At 40.2% G+C, this 27,263-nt stretch overlaps 2 protein-coding genes and 6 non-coding genes across 8 annotated transcripts in view; 4 read left to right on the top strand and 4 right to left on the bottom strand.

Annotated features, from left to right (window-relative positions):
* vapal (VAMP (vesicle-associated membrane protein)-associated protein A, like) overlaps positions 1-27,263 on the bottom strand; it is a 145,247-nt gene that overhangs the window by 77,855 nt on the left and 40,129 nt on the right. The window lies entirely within an intron of this gene.
* Positions 3,134-22,431, top strand: LOC117384754 (protein APCDD1-like). Its single transcript, XM_055228718.1, has 5 exons — positions 3,134-3,331; positions 9,308-9,476; positions 9,944-10,517; positions 19,784-20,105; positions 21,683-22,431. The coding sequence occupies exons 1-5, from the start codon at positions 3,292-3,294 to the stop codon at positions 22,147-22,149; spliced, it is 1,572 nt and encodes a 523-aa protein (XP_055084693.1). The 5' UTR covers positions 3,134-3,291; the 3' UTR covers positions 22,150-22,431.
* Positions 8,601-8,673, bottom strand: trnav-aac (transfer RNA valine (anticodon AAC)). Its single transcript has one exon. It is a non-coding gene; the product is annotated as a tRNA-Val (tRNA).
* Positions 11,219-11,291, bottom strand: trnav-aac (transfer RNA valine (anticodon AAC)). The gene has a single exon. It is a non-coding gene; the product is annotated as a tRNA-Val (tRNA).
* On the top strand, positions 11,854-11,925 carry trnae-cuc (transfer RNA glutamic acid (anticodon CUC)). Its single transcript has one exon. It is a non-coding gene; the product is annotated as a tRNA-Glu (tRNA).
* Positions 16,543-16,614, bottom strand: trnae-cuc (transfer RNA glutamic acid (anticodon CUC)). Its single transcript has one exon. It is a non-coding gene; the product is annotated as a tRNA-Glu (tRNA).
* Positions 18,508-18,579, top strand: trnae-cuc (transfer RNA glutamic acid (anticodon CUC)). Its single transcript has one exon. It is a non-coding gene; the product is annotated as a tRNA-Glu (tRNA).
* On the top strand, positions 21,365-21,436 carry trnae-cuc (transfer RNA glutamic acid (anticodon CUC)). The gene has a single exon. It is a non-coding gene; the product is annotated as a tRNA-Glu (tRNA).

Genomic DNA, 27,263 nt, shown 5'->3' with positions numbered 1-27,263 from the left:
ATATATATATTTAAAGTTTGAAAGCTCAGGATTAATCAGCTATATGTTAATGAGTAACCACAAGTCTTATAATTTAATTTAAAATCCGTTTTTGATACTTATTAAAGAATAACACCCGAATCTTGCATTTTAAATGTGCTTTTTAGACTTCAAACTACTGTATTATGGATATTATTTAGCACATACTGTAGCTGGTTAGTGCTAGAGGCTGCGTCTAGAGACATAATGTACAGTGTGATTGTTAGATATCCACACTTTAAGCTCTGCCCCTGCAGTCGGGTGTTTGCAATCAGAAACACCAGGCTTTAATCAGGACAGTTTTGCGTGATGTCACCAACTACTGGAAATTTGCGTAGGTCACTGAAGGCAACACAAACTTAGATTTAGATGTTTTTGAACAGAAATCTGCAAATAAACCTAGTTTGTACTAAAGTTGTCTCAAAATGACTAGGAACTGTAGATAATGCAAAAACACTGTATACAAAGGTTTAGTTTCACTTTAACAGTGTTTGTCAACCATTGAATGTTCATTTCTGACATATGAAATTTCCGTCACTTTAAAAATTTGCCCTTAATCTACTCTAAAGATGGCGCCACAGCAGCAGTAGAGGACTCCTCTATCTTTTTGACTCAAGGCACCACACCCTCCCTCTGCACAGGGAGAGGAATGAGGCGACCCGAGCTTTTAAACAAGCTCTTAATGACAAACAGAGCCCAAATGTCCCAGTATTTATGAACGCTGACATGTTTAGGGACCTGATTAAGTTTGATGCACGAAATACAGAGCTCTAATCTACAACAGAGGACACACAGAGACAGTTACGGGAAAGTCCAAACAGAATGTAAGTTAGATTCTAGGTCATATTGACACCAGGAGGCAGAGCTTGATGAAATGTTATTTTATCCCATTCTTGGTCCTTTTTGTGTATTTATAGACTTTATTGTTTTCTACATTAGACTCATCCTTCAACCAGTGTCTTTAGGCAGTTGGCAGTGGGTTCGTATCTGTATAGCCATGTACACAAATAAGCCTGTAATTCAAACACTAACACTGTAATTGCTTTCTCTATAATATGTTTTCTTTCACTCATCTGGCACCTCACCCCTCCTTCCTATACCGCTTCCATCGTTGTAATTAAATCCTCCGCAGTATCAGCTAGACCATTGGCCCCCTCAGTCTATCCATCTTGTCCTCTTCACCGCCACCAATGTTTACACCAACATTTCTACTTTCTTTTCAATTTGAAAGTCAAGAGTTTGCTTAGATAAAACCCCACCCACCAAGACACAGGGAAAACATGTAACTCTGCACAGAAAAGAAGCATTAGAAATCACTAAATCTTGATTAAAATTGGATTAACTGCACAGTCCTATACATCCTTGGTTGTTATTATTATTTCATTTCCTCATATTATCTTAGGATCGGTTGACAAGTAATGCTGTTTGAAGTATCCAAATAATACAGCCACTTACAAGCGACTTTCAGCATGACCAAACTATCACCAAACATAATCTTCTTCAGTGCCTTCCTTGTCTCACTGCCTCCATTGATGGCTCCAGTTCTTCTTCCTGGTCAAATTCTTTCACATTCAAACACAGAGGACCAAAGCTTTGATTACCCATCACACCGCGGGGCTGCCAGTGGAGCATACATGGCTCTCTCTTCATACAAAACCCTTATTAACACTGCTCCAATGGGGTCCCAATCCGGAAACGGATCGGTCTCTATGGACACTGGAGCAACGGGGTGAAAAGAGTGTTAAAGTTAGACACATGGATTATAGGAGGGCAGGGGAGGGGTAACAATAGGCATGAATTAACGGGATTCCTGAGAAGTAGTGGTTTGGTGAGGGGACTGCACACTGAAGGATTTGGTATTGAAAATAGTGAGATTTTATTAAGGAGTAATGTAAGCAGGGTTTTAAAGTGCACTATGTGACGTTTCTGTTGGACCTGCTTGTCTCCATGAAAATGTTTTTGTTTTATTTTTTTTTCTGGAATATTACACAGTATACAGGCCTTGCAGTATTTTTAAATCTCCAAGGGAACAAAAATTAGGTCAATAGGCCAGGCCAGGTTACAGGTCAGATCTGTGAAGAGGTGACCCTGATCCATATTTTACCTTTAGTATCTTTTAAAACCTCAGCTTGTAACTTTCTAGCCAAAATAATACACTCAAATTTGTGTTGTTTTTTTTTCATTCTGGGTGTTGTTTTATTGAACTAAAAAACTGAAAATCATGTTTCGTCACTGTGAGACGGCTTGCATCTCCATAAACTCGATTCTTCTTTGGCCTGGAGAAGGGCCTTCTTCTGCTTGGCTCCATGGAAATGATATTCCTTTGGCTATAATATTCCACCATATGACATAAACCCACCTGTCTCTCCATGGAGAATGTTCCAACGTGTGACTGTAACTTTCTATTTCCATGGAAGTCTTGCAGGTAACGTGCCACCTGCAGAAAATTACAGTGTTGCTTTAAGGAATCAAATACTTTTGTGAAACATTGGGACTATTTCTTTCTTCATTACTAATACAAAAAAGGATCATGAAATCATTACTCTTACAAAAGAAAAGTTGATTTGTATCAGATTTAGCTCCTGCTGGTTTCCATGTGCAGTTCCTGGGTAGGTTCATTACAATTACATTATAAGACTAACATTAGTTAACATTAGTTTCCTATGGTCCACACAAAAATCGTTACGTGTTTTATTTATTTATTTATTTTTTATTATTATTATTATTATTTTATTTTTTTTTTATTTTTTTTTTACAGTGAATGCAAACTAAATAGACTAATTTTGACTCACTCGATTATCTAAAATGTGCTTTTTCAAATTCCTGGTAAAATTATTAAGACCTAGACTACAAACAATTTCAGACTGTGTGAAGCTGATTCCACTGTCTGATGATGAAGAGAAAAAACCGAGGCTTTTTTTTTTTTTTTTTAATGCTCTTTACAACATTTCCCTCTTCACCCCTGTAGTCTGATATTTGGGGCAGTAGCGCAGACTCCACCCCCGGCTCAGAGAGGCAAAGGCGGGCTCAGAGCATCCAGGGCGCACCGTCTCCACACTCGCTCTTCAGTCCTCCAGCGCACGGGACCGTCTGTCCAACCAAACCCCACCACAGCGCACTCAGAAAACATATACCTCCTTTTATTTTGGACGCAACTGGGATTACGCACCACTGTTAACCACATTATGGATTTATCTGGCCAGTTTTACGCACGGGAGGATGATGAACGTCCAAACTTGATTCTGTGAGCAGTGAACGGTGCTTTCAGCTCAAATGGGGGCCACATGTGCGCTGCTTTACCTCACTGTCCTGGGTAAGTACCGGTAGATGCATTTGAAGGTAAATTATAGCTTATTACTAACTTTACCTGTTGTAATGAAGAGGGTATAGCTTATCCGGGAGACTTTGGTTGGTACCTCCTTTTAAAAATGCTTTTGTTTAGGCTTATTTAAAATACATGCGCTGTGCTTTTATGCTGCCAATCATTGCCTATAGTTATCTGAAAAGAACAGTTCAATTTTAAGGCATTTTCCCTGCTCAAACAGTAACAAAACAGCAATAACACCCACATGTCTTTATCCCTTAACACATTTCTATTGTTTAGCTTGCTTAGATCATGTGGATTTAACGATACATTGTGCAACATTTCAAGGAGCTATCACCTGGACATTGTATGACATTAAACTTGTCTTTCTCCATGGAGTGACTGACTTCACAGGCCAAATTACAGGTCATATCTATGGAAAGGCGAGGATCTGTAATTATAGGCCTATTTAAAAACTGAACACAGATAAGTTAAATGGCACGGTGTGGATCATTCCCCCCAGAAAAGTGAAATAGTTCAACTTTCAAATTGTACTTGTAGACAACTATGAGGAACACTGAGATTTGTAAAGCGTGTTAAGGCTGGGGAGTAGACTCGATACTCGATACTGATTCTGTTACCGTGATGATAGTAAAAAACACTTGTTCTTCAGACAATAGAATGCAATTTTCTACATTATTTTCAACCTTAAATAGTAGTACTTTCTTTTATATTACAATGTGACCTTATATCTGTGTAATCCCTCAGTCGTCCAGGTAGTTCCCATAGTGGTCCATGGTTGTATACTAGTCTACGTGGTCTTATACTTGTTCTGATGCAGCTCAAGATCATTTTAAAGCCATTCAGGAAAGATTCATTTCTGTCCTATAAATATGATGATAGGATATGAGTTTTTGTATCAATACTTGCTCATATGAGTATCTACTTCCAGTACTAGTTATAGTATCAGTTAGTCTCTGATTTTCTATCCTTTTGAAAACTCTGTTCCCCCCCAGACTTTAAATTTAGACAACGCTGAGGAGTACTGAGGTTTATGAAGTGTGTTTAGGCTCAGATGTAATGAGCCCTCTTCCCTTCAGGCTCTGGATGAAAGACCAGAGTTAAGAGGCACTTGTAACAGTAAAACAGGCTGAAACCTTGAAAATGTGACAAGCTTTCTGTAACTCTAACATCCTGAGAGACTAAGCACCTGGCCCTGGCTCCAAATATAAACTCAGATAATATCAGTTTGTACAGACAGACAAATTCTCAAGGTAATGCGCCAGTAAATCACTAGAAAAACATCCTTAGCGATTATTATTTCATTTGGTTAGTGTTGCCACAATACTAAAATTTTAAACTTGATTTTGATGCTAAAGAAAAGGCTGTATACTTGATACCAATTTTGATACAACAGTGATGAAAAAAAAAACATAAATGGATTTTTTTCAGTATTGATACTTGTTCACATGAGTATCTAGTTTTAATACCGGTTTTAGTATCGATTAGTGTCTGATTTTTGATACTTTGGACCACCCTAGTGCCAGTGAAGTGTCTTATTGTGGGATTTCTGTGTGTTTTTGGGCTGCAACTTAATCAGTCATGTCAATATCTAAATATAATGTTTGGAATTCAACCACAAAGGCTGCAATCATCTCTTAAGTGCATGTGTTTCTGTGAGCTGAAGTTTAAAAACATAAATAGGATTACAAGTCTTTGAATTGTTCCAAATATCGATCAGGGTCAATTTGGAAATATGATAAATAACAATCATAAGGTCATTCTCTTCATTCAGATGTTTATTTTTTACTACTAGTCATAGTTTTAGTCACAGTGATTACTTTTAATTTTACGTTTTATTTAGTTCTAGATAGAAAAAACTTTGACAAAATGTGTTTTTCAAGGAATGAAGTGTCTTGCTCATAGTGCTGTCACTTTGCTAAATTTCAAGCTCGATTTTGATACTAAGAAATAAACTTGATACTCAATACGGATTCATGATAGTAATAAAAAACATTCTATATTTAGATCCATAGTGGTCCATGTGTGTATACTAGCCTATGCGGTCTAATGTGGTTCTGATCACTCTTCATCTACTCAGGAAAGCTTAATTTCTGTCCTGTGAATGTGACTATTTTAGTATCAATACCTGCTCAGATCAGTATTTAGTTTCAATTCTAGTTTTTGTATCGATTAGTGTATGATTTTTGATACGTCTGACAAGCCTACTTGCTCAGGGCCTCAATTTGCCAATATCAGGAATTGAACCAACAATTTAAACCATAGTAATTAGTCAGAAGAACCACTGAGTGAGTCACACAACTTTGTAATATGAAAATAAAAACTTACTCATAATACTAACTAACTTATATTCCATGTTTCCAGTTTATCCCGGTCCATTAGTGTCACCAGTGGGTAAGGTCAAGTGGGAATGTTCAGCCTCTGTGGTGGTTTTGATTTGGGAAGTTTCCGGAGTCTCTGTTACTATTACTATTATTGCTATGGGTCTAATCATGGAAAAGCTATTGGAAAAAAGACCTGGTACTTCAGCATGTCAGCACAGATCTGAAGTAGGGTTGTCAAAAGTATCGAAAATCACATACTAATCGATATTAAAACTAGTGTCTACTGGAAAAGCCTGAATAGTTTTGGAATGATCTTGAGCTGTATCAGAACAGATGTAAAACCACATAAACAAATATACACCCATGGAACATACCTGATTACACAATACCACATGGTAATATACAAGAAATTACTATGATTTAATTATATTCTACAGTCTAAATAAAGGGTGTTTTTTATTATCATCGTGGTATCAGAATTGGGATGTGTATGTATACTGATTATACCGTCTGTTCCTTAATATCAAAATTGAGTTTGAAATTTTTGTATCAAGGCAACACTAACCTGAAGTGAGCAGAACTATCATAGAATTACATTTTGAAAAATAATTTTACACTTTTTGGAGTAGTATTCTCATTTTGCACCTCAGAACAAGTGTATATCCTTTTTAACTATTTGGATTTTAATTTAATTTGGAAATCTGGGTTAATAATTGTTGGTTGAAGTTTATTTATTCAGAAAAAAAATCATCTTAATTATTAATGGTCATTTTGAGAGCAGAAAAAGTAGAAAACATGAGATAGTTTTGGATCTTATTACAGTTGTGTGTAGACATTGTGAAAGAGTATATTAATTCATGAATTTGTTTTCTAAAGGTGCACTATATGTAACTTTTGGGGTTCAAGGTAGCCTCCCACAGAGCTGTGGGGACTAGCAGAGATGTGTTAAAGGGACTCATATTTGGAATAGTCTTCCCCTGATAATTAGAGAATGTTCATCTCTGTCCACATTCAAACTGCACCTTAAACTGTGGCTGAAGGAAAACCAGGTCTGTGAGCACTTTTAGCTGCTTTTATTGTATTTTTGTAATGTCTATGTTGTATTTGTTGTCTGTGTACCTGCCTAGGGACAACAGATGGAAATCAAATTACAAGCAAAGTACTAACATCTTCATAGAGATAAGCAGGTGGTGGACCAGAAAAGTTGCTTAGTGCATCTTTAAAGAGGGGGTATAATACTTCTGTGGTTTATCAGCTGCTAACACATAACATATCTAGATCACCACATTACATTTTATTGTTTTGAAAATTCAGCATTTGCCAAAAACAACGTATTAACATTTTCATTAAGTTTCAGTTTCATCTTTGACACTTTGACTGAGTCCCCTCTCCCTTTGCTCTTCATGCTAAGTCACTCCCCTTTCAGAGTACTGTCACATTACAATTAGTGTGTATTCTGCTAATGTATTGTTTTGTATCGTGCTTTTGTACATTTTTGGAAAACTGACATACTGGAGCGTGAGTGACGCATAGACTTGTGGGCTGAGCTTTGTACAGGCTCTGCTAACCGTAAGGAGGGGTCAAACAGGACCCGAGAGATCGCAGAATTACTCAAACATGCATTGATGACATATAAAACCTCTTCAGACATGTTTTTGATGAAGGAAAAACATTAAAACATGGTAGAAAGCTTTAAAAAGACAATTGTGCATGATACCCCCTCTTACTGTTTTACTGCAGGGTGTGAATGGCTAAATATTTGGATGATTCTTTAAAAAAATATATTCACTAAATGACCTGTTGCCTCTCCCCTCCCCCTTTGTAGCCATCAATGAGGACTTCCAGCATGTTATTTATAGTTTTTTACAATCCTAAATATGTTTAAATACCCTGTTATATCTCCATTATTCACACTTGCGCAGTAACCCAAGTTTCACCTGTCATTAAAGTCACATTGAGGGTTCTCAGTAGAGACTCTGTGGTTTGGCTTGTGTACATTCTCCTCCCTCTTCACAGCAGGGCATCCCCTAATCCACTACTTTTATTTCTGCTTCTCAAACTCAGAAAACAGAATGTTGAACTGCTTCTACTGGCACAATACGGCTGCAAGATTACTCACAATTGAATCGCAATTTGAATGAACTCACTTAGCAGATTGTAAAGACTGCAAATATAATAATAACTTCCTCCACAAATAACAAACTATCCTCTTTATACCTAATAAGAACCTCTAACCCCGTAGTTTAGACCTGTACAAACATGTTATGAAATGTAATTCTTGTATTAGTTTGTCAGTTCATTTTCATTCTTTGTCAGTTCTTCTGGACAAGTTTGGATTGTGAACTTCGAACAGAATCCTTTGTCAACATAAAATAAGAAGAATGTAAAGGCAATAATATTTGATTGTTTTAGCCCAATAATAGTGTACGTGTAACTAATAACAAATGGTATAGAGCTGTGTTTTCTCAAACTGTGGTTCCGCCAATGGTACGTGGGCGGCGCTGGGTGGTAAGCGAAGATTTGTTTTATTTAGTGACAAACTTAATGTTTTTGTCCTATTTGGTTAACCATCATTTTTTTTCTTATCTGTGCTTTAGAGTAATTTTAGACAAATTTGAGCCCTATTTCGTCTGAGAAAGTCCTGGTTTAGATCTGACAAAATATCATCTTTAAGTGGTACGTAGTGTGAAAACCACTGAAAGTTTGCTTATAATGTACCATTTGAGGAATAAATCTATGTGTCTCAAACTTAGTGAAATGAATGGGTCGAATCAATGTTTATTTATTGAAAATTTAGAAGACCTACCTAAGTGATTGTAAGTCACTTTTAAACCAAGCTGGCACTGTTCATGTCGAGGCTGTATCGTAATGCAACCAAAGTTTGAAGTTAATGATCATCTGTTAATTTATAGACCTTTAAACTTTAAAACAGCTGTTCCCGCCCGGTTTCGAACCGAGGACCTTTCGCGTGTTAGGCGAATGTGATAACCACTACACTACGGGAACTGGCTGCCCTGACACCCCTCACCGCCCCTCCTCCTTTCCACTGGTAAAGAAGGAGGTGATAACGTATAAACATAGGTCTAAGAATGCTGACTCAGTGAAATAAGCTATTCACCAAGCAGCAAGTAAACCTGAGAAAATCAGCCCTGCAATATCAGTGCTGCCCTCTATATATTTGTCTTGTTTGTCCCTCTGATTAGGGCTGCAAGATTAATCACGATCAAATCAAAATAACGATTTGAATAGATGCCATTAGCAAAGACTGGAATTTTTTTAATAAGTTAAGAAATAGTATAATATCCTGTCTTATTATGTGTAAAAACTTCTAACCCTGTAGATCTGTACAAACCTGTTCTGCTTCTTTTATTAGTTTGTCAGATCATATTTAAATATTTTCAGTAAATTCCTCTGAAGTTTAAAATGTTCATTTTGAACAGAATCCTATTATTAAAACATAAATGACAAATCAAATTGCAATGCTTGTCAAAAAAAAATCACAATTTGACATTTTTCCCAAATCGTTCAGCCCTAGTTCCAGTTTTTAGTTATTGAACGATGAGTAAACATAGTGATTATGGTGACAGACCTAGTGTGCATTCTGTGATGTCTCCCTGACCCTGGTCCTGTCTGTCCTCAGCTCTGTGGGGCGTCCCCTCGCTACAGGTCTCAGACGGAGGGGCCTCTTTGAAGCAAGCTGCGTCTCTGCGGCTCTCTCAGTGTCAGCACATGTTAAAACACCTGCACCACGGAGCCAGGGTCACCGTCCAGATGCCCCCCAACGTGGAGGGCCACTGGGTGTCCACCAGGTCTGTCTCATTTATTACTTTGTATAGACATATCAGATGATTACAAATGCACACAGTTAAGATGTGGGCATTTGGTTTACATAATTTGGTGTATATATCAAGTATTAGTAGTTAGTAGTACTCAGTTACATTGAATTACCTTAAAAATGATTCTAGTGAAGGTGTATGAAGTTAAAAAAACACAGTGGAGCACATCCTTTAATACCACATAACATCACAAAGTAGAATCGAGCGTTTTCTGTTTGAGAGAAGAACTCAGCCTAAATATGTTGGATCTTTGTGTTAAACATGTGTGAATAAAACTAAACACGACTTCAGGTATGAGGAGCCTTATAATATAAATCAGAAAATATGTTATACTTTATTTTATATTTTAATTTGCCCTTTAATAAAGTATTTGTTCATTATTAAATAAGTCTTTGTACATGTTTTTTTACCACTAACTTTTTAACAAAATGTTTTTCCAGTTGTGAAGTTCGCCCTGGCCCAGAATTCCTGACGCGCTCTTATCGCTTCTTCTCTAACCACACATTTCAGGCTCATCAGTTTTACTACGAGGACAACCACTGCACCAAACCTACATACGCTTTAGTCATCAGGGGAAGGGTCCGACTACGGCAAGCCTCTTGGATCATTCGGGGAGGCACCGAGGCGGAATACCACCTCCATAGGATCAATATTATCTTCCACTCCGACTCTACAGCCAAAAATATGAGCCATAAACTGTCCCGTGGGTGCAAGGGGGCTTTGAAGGGTACATTGGAAGTTGGGGTTTTGTATGATATAAGGAATGAAGATGGGACGCTAGACTGCACCAAGGAGCTCAACTTTGCCTTGCACGAATTACAGCTTCTCAGAGTGGAAAAGAAATACATGCAAAACCCAAACCAGGATCTGAGCCAGGATCTGAACCAGGACCTGGATCTAACCCAGGATCTAAATGTGGTGGAGGAGCTGTTTTTGGGAGACATCCACACGGAGATGGCACAGAGGATGTACTACAAGCCGTCGAGCTACCAGACAGCACTGCAGAACGCTAAGGTTAGTTATTTAGGTTAGTTAGTATTTTACTATGCTGGTAAAATGCCATAATTTTACTGACATATTTGATGAGTACTTCAAAGGTTCATTTAGGTTAGAAAGAAGTTAAATGTAGGGTTGTCAAATCAAAAATCAAATACTAATTGATACTAAAACTAGTATTGAAGCTAGATTTTTACTTGAGCTATTATTGATACCATAAAACTCATTTTCACTAGACAGAAGTGAACCTCTCTTAATAGCTTAACTTTTTTTTAGCGTTATTATCTTTATCTTGTGCTGTATCAGAAAAAGTACAAGACCACATTGACTAGTATACGCCCATGGACCACTATGGAACATTGTACTGAGAAATTACATAGATACAATGATGCATGGTCATCTAAAAGAAAGTACTATGATTTGATGTTGAAAATCCCATTAAATTGTGTAAGTATAGAGTGTTTTTAATTTTCATTGTGGTATCAAAAGTGAGTATCAAGTCTATTCCTTAGTATCAGAATGGAGTTTGAAATGTTATTATTGTGACAACACTAATCTAACACTGGTCATTTGACTGTGGCTCTGTGACTTGGATATGATTGATAATTAGATATGATTGATCTACTACAGAAATGCAGCCAGATGACAATACAGAAATTATCATCTGGCTGCTTTCTTTGAGCTTTAGACTTAAAAAAAAAAAAAAAAAAAGAAAAAGCTGTTCCCGCCCGGTTTCGAACCGAGGACCTTTCGCGTGTTAGGCGAATGTGATAACCACTACACTACGGGAACTGGCTGCCCCCATGTTCATTTTTTACCAGTAGAGGGCAGATGTGACCCTAGTTGACATGATTTGAGTTTAAATCTGCTAACTGGACAACTCGTTGTAGGAGTGAAGACGTTCCACTGCTCATCCAAGCCGGTTCTACAGTTCTGGTCAGATCACTGGTGGAGTCTGCCTTATCTAAAGGGAGGGACTAACTACAGTGAAACTGTAAACAGCTACTAAATCCTAAACCCTATGTCTTCACTCCTGTCCAGCGATTTGTCCTGTCGACAGATTTAAATTTCATCTTTGCTGTGGATCAGACCTAAACAACTGAGGGATTACACAGACAAACTTTGTTAAATCCATTTGAGAGAAAACCATCTTTCCCATTCACTTAAGTGTAAAGCACTTCTCTCTTTAAATGAATAAATCAAATTAGCCTATTTAAGCCCATGATATTTGTTTTGGTCCGTTTGGGAGCTTTGACTTCTACCCAAACCAGTGTAACCCTGTGATCGGACTGGTGGTTAGACCGGACTTAGATCAGACTGTCTAGTCCTGCTTTAACCAAACACAGGGCAGAGCTCCCTGGTGGTCTAGTGGTTAGGATTCGGCGCTCTCACCGCCGCGGCCCGGGTTCGATTCCCGGTCAGGGAATTAGACTTTTGAAAAATCCCAGGACAATGCAACTTGCAAAAATATTTCAAATAATCTCTTGTACAGGACCACTGCAGTAGACATAGGCGATACAACTATAGTACATATAAATTACAGACTGAAGAAGCAGATAGTTATAACTGTAGGTATTGTAAAAGAGAAACTGCAACCTTGTTTGTTTGTTTGCCCTATTGACTACTGGGGTTGTCAAAAGTATCAAAAATCAAATACTAACTGATACTAAAACTAGTATCCATCCATCCATCCATTTTCTTCCGCTTATCCGGGGCCGGGTCGCGGGGGCAGCAGTCTAAGCAGGGACTCCCAGACTTCCCTCACCCCGGACACGTCCTCCAGCTCCTCCGGTGGGACCCCAAGGCGTTCCCAGGCCAGCCGAGAGACATAGTCCCTCCAGCGTGTCCTGGGTCTTCCCCGGGGCCTCCTCCCGGTGGGACATGCCCAGAACACCTCCCTAGGGAGGCGTCCAGGAGGCATCCTGAGCAGATGCCCGAGCCACCTCAGCTGGTTCCTCTCAACGTGTAGGAGCAGCGGCTCTACTCCGAGCTCCTCCCGTGTGACTGAGCTCCTCACCCTATCCCTAAGGGTGCGCCCGGCCACTCTGCGGAGGAAGCCCATTTCAGCCGCTTGTATCCGCGATCTTGTCCTTTCGGTCATTACCCAAAGCTCATGACCATAGGTGAGGGTAGGAACGTAGATTGACCGGTAAATCGAGAGCTTCGCCTTCCGGCTCAGCTCCTTCTTTACCACAACGGACCGATACAGCGACCGCATCACTGCAGACGCTGCACCGATCCGCCTGTCAATCTCACGCTCCATCCTTCCCTCACTCGTGAACAAGACCCCGAGATACTTGAACTCCTCCACTTGGGGCAGAGACTCACCACCCACCCGGAGAGAGCAAACCACCTTTTTCCGGTCGACAACCATGGCCTCGGATTTGGAGGAGCTGATTCTCATCCCAGCCGCTTCACACTCGGCTGCAAACCGCCCCAGTGCCTGCTGCAGGTCCTGGCTCGAAGAAGCCATCAGGACAACATCATCTGCAAACAGCAGAGATGAAATCCTGTGGTTCCCAAACCAGGCCCCCTCCGGCCCCTGGCTGTGCCTAGAAATTCTGTCCATAAATATAATGAACAGAACCGGTGACAAAGGGCAGCCCTGGCGGAGTCCAACATGCACTGGGAACAGGTCTGACTTACTGCCGGCAATGCGAACACAGCTCCTGCTCCGGTCATACAGGGACCGGACAGCCCTTAGCAAAGAGCCCCGGACCCCATACTCCCAGAGCACCCCCCAAAGGACACCACGAGGGACACGGTCGAATGCCTTCTCCAGATCCACAAAACACATGTGGACTGGTTGGGCATACTCCCATGAGCCCTCGAGGACCCGATGGAGAGTATAGAGCTGGTCCAGTGTTCCACGACCAGGACGAAAACCACACTGCTCCTCCTGAATCCGAGGTTCGACTATCGGTCGGATTCTCCTCTCCAGCACCCTGGAATAGACCTTACCGGGAAGGCTGAGGAGTGTGATTCCCCTGTAATTGGAACACACCCTCCGGTCCCCCTTCTTATACAGAGGGACCACCACCCCGGTCTGCCATTCCACAGGTACTGTCCCCGACCGCCACGCGATGTTGCAGAGACGTGTCAGCCAAGACAGCCCCACAACATCCAGAGACCCGAGGCACTCAGGACGGATCCCATCCACCCCCGGAGCCCCGCCACCGAGGAGCCCGCCAACCACCCCAGCGACCCCAGCCAGGGCGATGGACGAGTCCGCCCCCGGGCCCCCAGCCTCCGCCTCCCCCTCGGAAGACGCGACAGTGGGACCGAGGAGATCCCCAAAGTATTCCTTCCACCGCCCGACAACATCCCCAGTCGAGGTCAGCAGCTCTCCACCCGCACTGTAAACAGTGTTGGTGAAGCACTGCTTTCCCCTCCTGAGGCGTCGGACGGTTTGCCAGAATCTCTTTGAGGCCGTCCGATAGTCCTCCTCCATGGCCTCCCCGAACTCCTCCCAACCCCGAGTTTTTGCCTCTGTGACTGCCCGAGCCGCGGCACGCTTGGCCTGCCGGTACTCATCAGCTGCCTCAGGAGTCCCACGAGCCAACAAGGCTCGATAGGACTCCTTCTTCAGCTTGACGGCATCCCTTACTTCCGGTGTCCACCACCGGGTTCGGGGATTGCCGCCGCGACAAGCACCACAGACCTTACGACCACAGCTACGAGCAGCCGCATCAACAATAGAGGTGGAGAACATGGCCCACTCGGAGTTCATGTCTCCAACCTCCCCCGGGATCAGGGAGAAGCTCTCCCGGAGGTGGGAGTTGAAGACCCCCCTGACAGAGGGCTCCGCCAGACGTTCCCAGCAGACCCTCACAATACGCTTGGGCCTGCCAGGTCTGTCCGGCTTCCTCCTCCGCCAGCGGATCCAACTCACCACCAGGTGGTGATCAGTTGACAGCTCAGCCCCTCTCTTCACCCGAGTGTCCAAGACACGCGGTCGGAGGTCAGATGACACGACAACAAAGTCGATCATCGACCTCCGACCTAGAGTGTCCTGGTGCCATGTGCACCGATGGACACCCTTGTGCTCGAACATGGTGTTTGTTATGGACAAGCTGTGACTAGCACTAAAACTAGTATCAAAACTAGATAATAATTTGAAAAGCATTGATAGTCAAATTCACCAGACAGAAATATATCGTGTTTCAAAATTTGTTATAGTGACAGGTCTAGTATAGTTCCTGAACAGCTTGAAATGATCTTGAGCTGTATCAGAACAAGTATAAGACCACAGAGACTAGTATTTAGAGAGTAGTTTTTATTATCGTGGAATCAGCATTGAGTCTATTCCTTAGAATCAAGTATCTTTGTAATCAATTTGAATTTGAAACTTTAGTATCATGATGACATTATTTCCTACCCGTACATTTGATTGTATTTGTCAGACAGATAGAGGTCAAACGTTTCCTGTAGTTTTTCACCAGGTTTGCACACACTGCAGGAGGGATTTTGGCCCACTCCTCCACACAGATCTTCTCTAGATCAGTCAGGTTTCTGGGCTGTCGCTGAAAATCACGGAATTTGAGCTCCCTCCAAAGATTTTCTATTGGGTTTAGGTCTGGAGACTGGCTAGGCCACTCCAGAACCTTGATACGCTCCTTATTATGGAGCCACTCCTTGGTTATCCTGGCTGTGTGCTTCGGCTCATTGCCATGTTGGAAGACCCAGCCACGACCCATCTTCAATGCTCCAACTGAGGGAAGGAGGTTGTTCCCCAAAATCTTGCAATGGCCCCCCGGTCATCCTCTCCTTAATACAGTGCAGTTGTCCTGTCCCATGTGCAGAAAAACACCCCCCAAAGCATGATGTTTCCACCCCTATGCTTCACAGTAGGGATGGTGTTCATTGGATTGTACTCATCATTCCCACCGTATCCCACTGGAGGAGCTGGAGGGATGGGGTGAGGGAAGTCTGGGAGTCCCTGCTTAGACTGCTCCCCCCGCGACCCAGCCCCGGATAAGCAGAAGAAAATGGATGGATGGATGCTCCAACAGTGGATCTTTTTTCACCAAGCTACTTGGCAATTGCCCCGTAGCCCTTTCCAGCCTTGTGGAGGTCTACAATTTTGCCTCTTTTGACAGTTCTTTGGTCTTGGCCATGTTAGTAGTTGGAGTCTTACTGATTGTACAGGGTGGACAGGTGTCTTTATGCAGCTAACGACCTCAAACAGGAGCTTCTAATTTAGGATAATAAGTGGAGTGGAGGTGGACTTTTTAAAGGTGGACTAACAGGTCTTTGAGGGTCAGAATTCTAGCTGATAGACAGGTGTTCAAATACGTATTTGCAGCAGTAACATACAAATAAATTATTTAAAAAATCATACAATGTGATTTCCAGATTTTTTTTAGATTATGTCTCTCACAGTGCAGTGCAAAATCACAGGGTGTTCAAATACTTATTTGCCTCACTGTAAGTGTGTTTTTCCGTCCGAATGCTGTTTTATCCATTTGGCTCTGAGCAGTAGTTCCGCTCTGTTATGTATGAATATGGTTTGCTGTTGCATCATCACCGCTATGTGATGTGAAAGACTGCTGTGTCTTTTCCTGTTCTACTGCCTGAATCATTTTATATATTTAAAATGAGACTACATTTCACCACTACTTTCTGGAAACATGGCTTTAAAACCAACTACATGATTTTCTTGAACTCAGAATATTGAGTATTTTTGACTATCTTAGATTTATTATGTTAAGTTTAGGTTCTTCAACTTGTTTCATTGCATTTCTGAGCGGTGTCAATATCTCTTTTTAAAAAATTTTTAGAAAAAAATATTAATGTCAATGTTTCACTTAAATTAAGTCAAATTACTCCAAATATATAGTATATAAGTACTTGAACCAACCAGAAACACCATTAAAAAGCTGGAGTAGTTGGCCTGGTCTCTTGTCATGCTACATTAGATCCATGTAAGGATATTAAAAATACTGTGATAGATATCTGTTTTGTTTGGGGTTTTTTACAGTCCATTGGTCACATTTGAAGGGCTTTTTAACAAATTAACTGCATTTAGTCTTTGAAAAGTATCTTCCCTGACCGGGAATCGAACCCGGGCCGCGGCGGTGAGAGCGCCGAATCCTAACCACTAGACCACCAGGGAGCGCTGTGATGATGCTGATCAAAGCAGGAGTAGTCGGCACATCATCAGGCTACATTCAGTCCAAAGGTTTAAATCTATCTCGGTTCTTCCACAATCTCACAAACCCTTTGGAACATTGCTAGTATTCACATAAATTAAAAAAACAACAGATAGACCAGTGAGTTGGAGATTTTTTAAAATTTGTAGTCAAATGACTGCACAACGCTGCTGAAACCTGCGCATATCACCAACTAAGAAAATAAAATTGGAGAATGAATCAAGCACAGAGCTGTGGATGATTGGGGACTAATTGGCAATATGGTCTCTTGAAAATAAGCGATTAAAGATTGCTCAAACATGCACGAATTACAACAGTAAATGGTGAAGGGAAACAACTATAACACAGTTAAAAAGCTCTGAAAAGTTGATTTTGCTTAATAGGTCCACTTTAACACTTTAAAGCAGTTTTCAATGTTAAATATGCAGAAGAGAAATTCAATCCTGTCAACTGGACAAAAGTCTTAGAGTAAAGATGTTTCGCTGCTCATCCAAGCCTCTTCTTCAGTTCTGGTCAGATTGATGGTGCACACTGCCTTATATCTATCTGTAGGGAGGAGCTACACTGAAACTAATCCACCTATTTGTATACAGTTTCTGTTTGTTGGCTAAGTCTATTGAACTGTGCCTGAGACATAATTTGCATAATTGTTCAGGCCCCTAATGGGTGCTCTCACACCTATTAGCCCACTGGCTGTCACTATTGTTTTCCTTGTTTTGATTTAGGTCTGAGGATGGAGTTATAAATAGGAGATACATGATGTCTAAGCCCCCCACTCCTTTTCTAAGATGCAAAAAATCCCTCTTTAACTCCCCTCTCATCAGACACACCAGCTGTGTAGAGAATAGTTACACATTTTCTTCTAGGTTCAGATTCTCTTTTTTTTTTTTTTTTTTTTGCTCTCTTAGATCCATTTTGGATATCCACAAGCAGAGAGGGCTTTCTTTCACTTTTCCCTCTGAACCACTTGAGCTCTGTGTTTTAATGTTCAAATTACTCCGAGTTTGTGCTGCAGTGGATGGTATGAATTGAAAAGCATGTACTGGTCGGTGTGTGTGTGGGCTTCCTGAAGACTTCTACCTGGAGCATTCTCCTTGTGTCTGACGGGGTTCCTCTGAGACATGTTATAGTAAAAGTGATTTATATAATTCAATATATCTCATTTCCTCAGAGCTTAAGATCCAGAGGCTGTAAAATGAACCTAATCCAACCATTTACCAGCACTTAAATGAGTGGGTGCATTAAAACAGCTTGATCCACACAGTCCCTTTTTATGTTCAAAGCAGGCGGGGAAGTTGATTGTACAGTGGCAATAGGCCACTGCCCCGTTACCAGAGGGTCCCATCTTCTACTTTTATGGTATATTTGTTTCCCTCCTGAGACCCTCTGCTGTGGTTCAGATATGGTCGTGTTTTGTCCGTCTGCCCCTGTAACCAGAAACTCACATGCCACAGACCTTAGACACCCCCAGTGGCTGTGTTGGATACCTCAGCTGTACTCATAGTTTTCCATGGTTGTCTAGTGGTTAGAATGCAGCGCTCTCACACTGCGGCCCGGCCTGACAAACGGTCGTCCTCTAGTCAGATTCTCCTATCCACCTGATGCATCCTTAGCAACCAGGTCGCCTGTGGGATAGCCAGACTGAAGAAGGTCCAAAGGGTCTTTCAGATGTCACCAACACTGTCTACTCCAACTTTATTCCCTGTTGGCCATTAAATACCCAATGATCATTTTTTATTTTCTGTCCTAACTGAACCATTTGTCACTGTAACCAGAGACCAACACTGAACAAGCTAAAAATACATTCACCAAAGTTTCTCTGCTGTGTCTACTACAGCTGAGAAGCACCGTCACACTCCCTGGTGGTCTAGTGGTTAGGATTCGGCGCTCTCACCGCCGCGGCCCGGGTTCGATTCCCGGTCAGGGAAGTTACCTTTTGATGAAGCCCTTTACTTAAAGCTCACTCAGGGCATTTCTTTTCCTGCATAACTGCTGGAATTGCCCTTCCTCACAAATATGTTGAACCATCTTGCTGATTTGTTATGTGACAAAGAAGCTTCTGAAAGAAGAAAGGAAACACAAAACTCATTAACTCATTTCAGGGAGTGCTGTGAGGGTGAGAAGAACTTCGTTAGATAATTACATTTGGGGGTAAACTTTTCATTCTTTATATGACTAGTGACACTGTGAAGATAATACCTACAGCTCCTAGTAAGCAAAAAAGTCCTGTGTAGCATAAAGCCATCATCACATCTTTATGAACGGACAGTTTGTTAATAAAGGCACTGTCTTGTATGTGAAGCTTGATGTGTGCCCTTAACATTCAAGTACATGTGGAGGAGCAGTGGATTCTAGGTACAGTCACAGTGAATAGGTCCTGGTGCAGGTGTGAAGAAAGTGTTCCAGATACAGGAAGAAGTGCAGGTTCATAAAACTGTCTCTTAACAGGACGCCCCATCTGTACAAGCACACAGGCTGAGCTCATGTCTACTGTACAATGTGTGTGGGACAAAGCTGTATCCTGGAGTTTGTTAGTGATTTATAAACTGATTGGTGATATCTGAATCTTTGTAAAGTCTATGAAGAATATGAGGCACATGTGCACAGGTGCTTTTGAGCCCCAATGCATCACACCAGAATGGAAGAATGGACAGTAATAGCCATGAGAAGAACAGTTCAGTGTCTTTGCAAACTTCTATCTTCAAATTAATAACTCTTTAATAATTCATGCTTGCAAATTGATAAACTTTAATGCTTTAATTCAAATCAAAGACATAAATTAATTGAATAAATGCAAGTTAGCATAAGGACGTGGATGGATAAGGAGGTAGGCGAAAACATTTTCTGAGCACTCGAGCCTCAAATGCATAACTCAGAACTGTATGAATCAATAGAAATACAAATTAGGGTTAACTTTTTTCAATACTCATTTTTCAAAAGTATTGAAAAATAAGATACTAATCGATATTAAAACTAGCAACAAAACTAGATACGCAAATGAATATTTCCTTAATAGCTGTAAAATGATCTTGAGCTGTAGCAGAGCAAATATAAGACCACATGAACCTACCTGGAGGAATGAGGGGTTACACAGATTAAAATACTTATTAATATGAATTCTTATCTTTCCAGCACCATGACCCTGGCTGTATTGTTTGCCGTATCATTTCACGTTCGGACGAGTTACACCCTCCCGTCCTCCCGCCCCGTGCTGACCTCACTGTGGGGCTTTGGGGTCAGTGGGTGAGCCAGCGCTGCGAAGTACGCCCTGAGGTGCTGTTTTTAACCAGGCACTTCAGCTTTCACCAGCACAACCGCACCTGGGAGGGGCGCTATTACCACTACTCGGACCCGGTCTGCAGGCACCCCACCTTCATCATCTACGCTAGGGGGCGCTACAGCAGAGGTCTGCACTCCACCAGGGTAATGGGAGGGACTGAGTTTGTATTTAAAGGTAAGTAAAATTTGACCCAAGATTTAAGTCTACTTTTTTGAATGAATAATCACTAATAACTACAGAACTGTGGGCAGAGATAGTGGGTAGGAGAAAACTGAAGCTCAGCGGTAAATCAGTACCAGATAAAAATAGAGGATGTATCAGGAAGGGCATCTCATGTAAAACCTGCCACAACCTCAGATTCTGTGGAGACCCTTGAAAGAAACAAGTGATGTAGTTGTATCAAATCAGAATCATTTACAGATTCACAAAAGAAACATAAGACAGTGAATAATAAATAATAGCATAAAAAGATATAAACTATGATAAAATAAGCTGTACTTTCAATATAAAATACAATCTACTACTCCAGTGAATCTGTGTCACAAGTTGCTTTTTACTGAGAACAATCCGATGACTATTTAAAACCTTAATACGGTGATAAATGAATCAAACACTCCATATGGTTAGTTTCCTGACAAGGAATCAAACCCGAGCCGCAGTGGTGAGGGCGCCGAATCCTAACCACTAGACCACCAGGGAATGCTGCAGAGAACAATCTGTTTTTGAGTGTTGGGGTCAGTCTCCAAAATACTATCCATTTTATCTATGAACACGTAATAATAGATACCGTTTAATAACACAAAGATACACAGAAAAAAGTGTATATGTACAGTTCTCAAGTCTTGTTTTAAGAGGTCATAAGCTTTCATTTGATATAACTCATTTAATATTATAATTTGTACAAAACTGTGCACTTTTGATACAGAGCCCTTGAAAGGTTCTTTATGTAACTGGAGCTGCCTGGAATATTCCACAATATGGCTTTAAACTTATCTTTCAGAACACCTTGAAAAACATGAATTTCTATTGTAGGGTCACCTCTCCTTGAAGTCAGCAGTGCCCAGTGTATAGAGGAATGGCACCAGAACCATACCTTGCGGTGCTCCTGTGCTACTCACTGCACTGGACACACATTTTCCCAGACAAACGGTCGTCCTCCAGTCAAATTCACCTATCCACCTGATGCATCCTTAGCAACCACGCCACCTGTGGGATGGCCAGACTGAAGAAGGTCCAAAGAGTCTTTTAGATGTTACCAACACTGTCTACTCCAACTTTATTTCCTGTTGGACATTAAATACCCAATGATCATTGTCCATTTTCTGTCCTAACTGAACCATCTGCTACTGTAACCAGAGACCAAAACCCAACAAGCTAAAAATACACTACAGTTTCTCTGCTGTGTCTACTACAGCTGAGAAGCACTACAAGACTCCCTGGTGGTCTAGTGGTTAGGATTCGGCGCTCTCACCGCCGCGGCCCGGGTTCGATTCCCGGTCAGGGAACTTATCTTTTGACCTGGCCCCGAATAAAGCAGAAGAAAATGGATGGATGTTTGAATGTAAATAAATTGTTTTGTGGTCAAACGTGTGAATGAAACAAAACATAACTCCAAGTATGTTTTTGATGAGGAGACAACATTCAAAGATGTCTTAAAGCTCACAAGAGTCAATTTTGTGTACTATAGCAAACTTTTGTGTACTATAGCAAACTAGTAATACATTAATTTCCTTAACTTCCTTTTCTCTCAGTGAACCACATGCGTGTGACCCCCATGGACGTGTCCACCACTTCCCTGTTGAACGTCTTTAGCGGGGACGAGTGCGGTGCGGAGAGGTCCTGGCACGTGGGCATCGAGCAAGATGTCACGGGCACCAACGGCTGCCTGGCTCTGGGAATCCGCCTACCACACACTGAATACGAGCTTTTCCGAATGGACCAAGACACCAATGGAAACTACCTCCTCTTCAACGGACAAAGACCCAGCGATGGATCGAGTCCAGACCGACCTGAAAAGAGAGCGACGTCGTACCAGTCTCCTCTGGTGCAGTGCTCGGGCAGCACTGCGTTTCATGGGTTTTATAACAGGGAAGCAGGAGAGGGCATAGAGAGAACACATAGACTTTTTAATGATAGTTCAGGGCAGCATTGGGAAAAAAGGAAATGTATAGTGTTGTTTTTTGTTTTGTTTGTGGTGGCGTTGTTGTACAATAGTTAATATAATACCAAAGAAGGACCAAATTAGGCATGGGACAGTAACCAGGATATAGAGTTGTTAAGTGTGATGTCACTTCTGTTGATATGGTCCCCTTGTCGAGATTTGCATTCACACACTACTGCGCATGCTCAGAGCACTGAAGCAAAGGAAACTCTCTTGGTTAAGTTTCGTTACTTCTACACAAATTACCATATTACGTTGTACCACAACATTATTCATTTTTCTGTCTCAACATTGTCATGTTGTAATTTCACCACAAATTATTCATAGCCGATTTTTATATCTTGATCTGTACATTTTCTAGTCGAAATATGCTAATTTTTTGTTATCTTAATGCAAACCTATTAATTTAGCAAAATAATGCTGTTATGACATTATAACAAATCAACAGCAGCACTGCCTTATGGCTGTCTGTTCTAGATGGTTTTAAGAGTTATAACGTAAACTAAAAAAGGTTTAATAATGATGAGTCATAAGCTAAAATGTTCTTTAGTTGTCCATTTGTGAAACTTTAACATGAAATAGGGGTAAGCCTAAACTCAAGCAAAACTCGATGGGGGAGCATATCTCCACAGCGGATCCACAAAAACAACAAATAATGCATTAAAATGGGATTGCAATTATTAATATGTGCATTTGGATAAACGGTATAAAGGGCATTTGTGTTCATTTGGTTGACTAGAGCAATATGTTTTTGTTGACAAAAGCTAAACAAGTCTATTAGGTAAAACAGAATACCTTGGAAAACATATATTCTTACTGTGAGCAGAATCGCCTTTTCACAGATCTGACCAGTAACTTGACCTATTGGGGTTCACTTGTTTTTCTTCATGATGACAGACAAACTTAATGCCATCGAGGAGCATTGAGGTCAAAGCAATAACATTTCCATGGAGTCAAGCAAGTGGGATGCCCTGAAACATGAAAAAATACACAGTACAGTTAGTACAGACTTAACTAAATGACTAAATGTTGGGATAACTACTCGGTAACTAACAAAGTCTTTAATTTCAAAATAAATATGAATTTTGCCTTGCTTTCAAACCTTGTCGTGGCCCATTGATACTTTGCAGCTGATGTCATCAACATTACCTGGAGATATGATGTTTACTGAAGGCATTAGGGCTACTCTGTCTGAAGCTCTGATGAACTTTAATCTGAGCTTTAACCCTTATCCACCATAGAAATACATGTAGAACTGCAAAGTATTAATAGACTGCTTGATCAAACTTATCAAAAACTAAGACCGGACTGCGTATGTATTTAACCATGAGTGTTATTTTATCAAGATCATCATAATGTCCCATGTCTGAACTGGATAAAACAACAAACTAAACATGGAACATTGAAGAGACTGAAAAATGAGGCCAGAGACTCTGCTGCACCTCAAGAACTGCACTTTACTGTACATTTAAACTGTATTTTCTACACATTATAAAGCGATCAGAGGTGGGTACTTGGATAAGAGTACTGTTACTTTAAAATATGATGTTTAAGTGCATATGACAGATTTTCATATTTTTGTAATTATGACTTGGTTTGGTGGGGTATTACCTGTGGGAAATATATCAGTATCGATAATAGTTTTACATCAGTTAAGTGGCAGTTTGTGGAAAAATTTTGTAATGAAAAGTAGAAGAATACAGGAAGTAGCAATGAAAATTCTAAGACAATTTATGAGCAAGGAAGGCATTTTTCTGTCAGTTTAAAGAGGGGGTAAATCAACTTTTTACCATGTTATAAGGTTGTTTCCTCATCAAAAACATTCCTGAAGAGTTTTATATGTCATCCATGCATGTTTGAGTAATCTAGTGATCTCTCCATGGCCCTATTTGAAGCCTTCTTACGCTTCGCTGTATGATCTTATCCAAAGCTCAGCACATAGGCCTCATGGTCCTGCACGGCCATTTTTGATAAAGATACAGAAGCAGACTACAACTTCACAAACCTGATGCGACGTGTAGTAGTTTCATTAACGGACTGCATGTGGATATGTGGATTGTGTCGTGATAGCGCTATGAAGGGGGAGTGACTTAGCATGGAGTGTAAAGGGAGGGGAGACCCAGAGTGGGAACATGTTATATATTTATCATTTTTAAAACAATTATACCCACCAAAGTGAAATACCCCCTCTTTAGACATTATTTAGCAAAACAGAGTTGTTGTCATGTAGTGGTATTTGTCTGATAACTATTGTAACCTGTCATATGCACTTTAAAGGCACTGTACGCGATTTTTACTTAAAGGCGAGGAAAACAGACCTAGTTAATTTGCAGTGGTCCAAAGTTATTCCTCACTTACCTTATGCATCCTGAACACCCTAATTATTCACCACAATGAGTTTATAAGCACTTTTCACAACTTTCAGAGACCAGTGTTTTGTCATAATAGTAAAAGCAGCTAACAACAACCTGCATGCTAACACACTTCCTGACTATTGGACAATAAAACTCTTTCTAATTAGATGCAGACAGCACGTGGCAGACGTATTTTGACCTTCAGCGTTGCGTATAATATATATCTGTACAGAAGCAAGATATATTTTGTTCAAATACATTGAAGGGTACAGAGTCTTTAAATATATTGTGATAAAACTACAAGATACTTAAGTAAATGTAAATAATCACTACCCACCTCTGTACCGTACTTTGTTTTTGGATGTTTTTTCTAAACACGGAGCTCCTTTATCACATAGAGATTGATGAATTTATGTCAGTGTGTTTACAAAAAAAGGGAAGTGATATCATACATTACTGTAGCCAAAGTTTAAACATGTTCTACTGATTTACTCTCATTATCAAATAAAACTGGCCTTATGTAATCCTCTATGGAGTATATTTTTATGTCATTAAATTACATCATTAAGTTGTGCAGCCAGGGTTGGACACAAGACAGACAAATGCATTTCGTATTTCTTTAATTTTTTTTTTTTTTTTTTTTTTTTTAGAATTGTATAAGCTTATATTTTTGGCTATTAATACTAGTAGTACTCACTGTGGGCATCATCAGCTTTCTAGTTTGGCTGCACAATATGAAAAGGCGTATACAATTCAAGAGGAATCCAAAACAAAGGCAAGGTAGATAACATGGCTAATCTGACTTTCTTATACTGTATTGACCTAATGAGCTGTGTTTTGTTTCATTCACACATTTAACACACAAATCCTGCATATTTAGGCTGTGTTCTTCTCTCAAAAAACAAAAAAAACCTTCCACCTTGTGATATCATTAAGTGGTAATACAGGGAGCGCTTCACTGTGTTTTTAAACTCCATACACCTTCATCACACAATCATTTGAATAATTTCAGCCCTGGATTTGCCCAACTTTGAAGCTACAGCTGTTTTCGCCTCATTGAAACGTCTTTGCTTCTTGGTGTACCAGAAGATATTGTGGACTTTCTCTGGCAATCTCAACTGAACAAAAATATTTTAATATTAAAGGGCAACAACTTAAGGTTATTCTAGTGTATTACAGTATATAGCAGTTCAATTTAGGATACAAATAACTGTTAATTTTAAAACTACCACTTAATATCACACGGTGGAACAGAGCATCTTGAGCTTTGGAGCAGTGGACAGACTTATAAAGCAGGGTTAGTCAAACATGTGAGAATAAAATATAACACAACTCCAGATATGTTTTTGAGGAGGCAACAAGATTCTAACATGACTTAAAGCTCACATGAGTCAGTTTTGTGTAATATAGAACCTTTAAGTGGGTAGATGACCTTGACTATTTGCATTATGTATATTGTGTTATATTGTGCAGCCCTATTTCATAGTTCTGAGCCTTTGAGTTTGGCAATTCAAATGCATTTATTTATTATAGCCATTGTTTTAAAACCTACAAATCAATTAGTTAAATAAATATTTTTAGTCAACGAGAAATCATATTTTTATTATATATATGACATTTAAATGCATCGCTTCATAGATACAGAGATTTTATTAGACATGGAGTTTTTATGGTCTGCTTTGAGGGTCCATCCGTCATCCATCCATCCATCCATTCATCTATCTAGCCATCCATCCATCCATCCATCCATCCATCCATCTATCTATCTATCTATCTATCTATCTATCTATCTATCTATCTATCTATCTATCTATCTATCTATCTATCTATCTATCTATCTATCTATCTATCCATCCATCCATCCATCCATACATCCATACATCCATCTATCTATCTCTTAATTTTTCTTTTTCCATTTTGTTTCTATTAGTCAATGAAAAATATCTGTTGAAACTTGTCTAGCTTTAGTCATTTCTGATTATTTTAGTTCGTCAGCAAAAATATGGCATGAAATTATTGACAAAATACTTTGGTTGACACAATTTACACCACCAAAGTTATTTTTAAATTTTCATTAAAGACCTTTTACTCTTTCTTTGTCCCAAAATGACACTTTAGTTTTGGTTTTAGTGTTTGGGGCACACATCATTTTCTTTTCAACACAGTGAAAATGACAGAGCACACTTGAGTTCCCGTACACTTATATGAGGATTAGAAAGACTGTGGCGCCGAATGCCCCAAATACAGACTCCACTGTTGGGACAATGAGACGTGTTTTCTGCATCAAACTGAAACGCTACGCCGGGGAAATTTTGGTCTCCATGTCAGTACCAATGTCATGCCACAAGGGATAATTTCTTTAACTACTATGAAGAAAACCAACACGGAAAAATACCACACTAAAGTTGCCTTGTTATAACTGTGGTAGAGTCATTTGGAGGCAGTGATAAGTTTTAGGTTTAATTCCCGTCTGGACCATATTGTACTATGTATTCATGGGTTTCTGCGTTCTGTTTAGAGGCGCCATTTTGAGTACTTTCCACCATTCAAAAGACATATTTTGTTAAAGGTCATACAGAGATGGGTAAAAATTGTGACTACTCTACCCACCTAATCACGACAACAGTGGTATTTTTCTTTATTCTGATTGGCATTCTTCAATCGTTCCAGTTTCCTTCAAGTGTTCCGGTTTTCCTCATGAACTATTAGGCAAGTCTTCCAGTTCGGTACTCCAGATTATGAACCCAGCTCAAGTGGAATCTGTCTCAGCGCTGCTCCTTTAGAGGACATAAAAATAGTCCCCCAATTACCATTTTG

Source organism: Periophthalmus magnuspinnatus, chromosome 17 (assembly GCF_009829125.3).
Source record: "Periophthalmus magnuspinnatus isolate fPerMag1 chromosome 17, fPerMag1.2.pri, whole genome shotgun sequence".
In the NCBI taxonomy this organism is placed as follows: Eukaryota; Metazoa; Chordata; class Actinopteri; order Gobiiformes; family Gobiidae; genus Periophthalmus; species Periophthalmus magnuspinnatus.
Note: the sequence above shows the minus strand (reverse complement) of the source record. Positions and strands in the feature narration are given on the sequence as shown.

Coding starts and splice junctions, on each gene's coding strand:
- LOC117384754 (XM_055228718.1), top strand. CDS start 3,292: ATGGGGGCCACATGTGCGCTGCTTTACCTCACTGTCCTGG. Junction 10,518..19,783: donor CAGCACTGCAGAACGCTAAG/GTTAGTTATTTA, acceptor TTATCTTTCCAG/CACCATGACCCTGGCTGTAT. Junction 20,106..21,682: donor GACTGAGTTTGTATTTAAAG/GTAAGTAAAATT, acceptor CTTTTCTCTCAG/TGAACCACATGCGTGTGACC.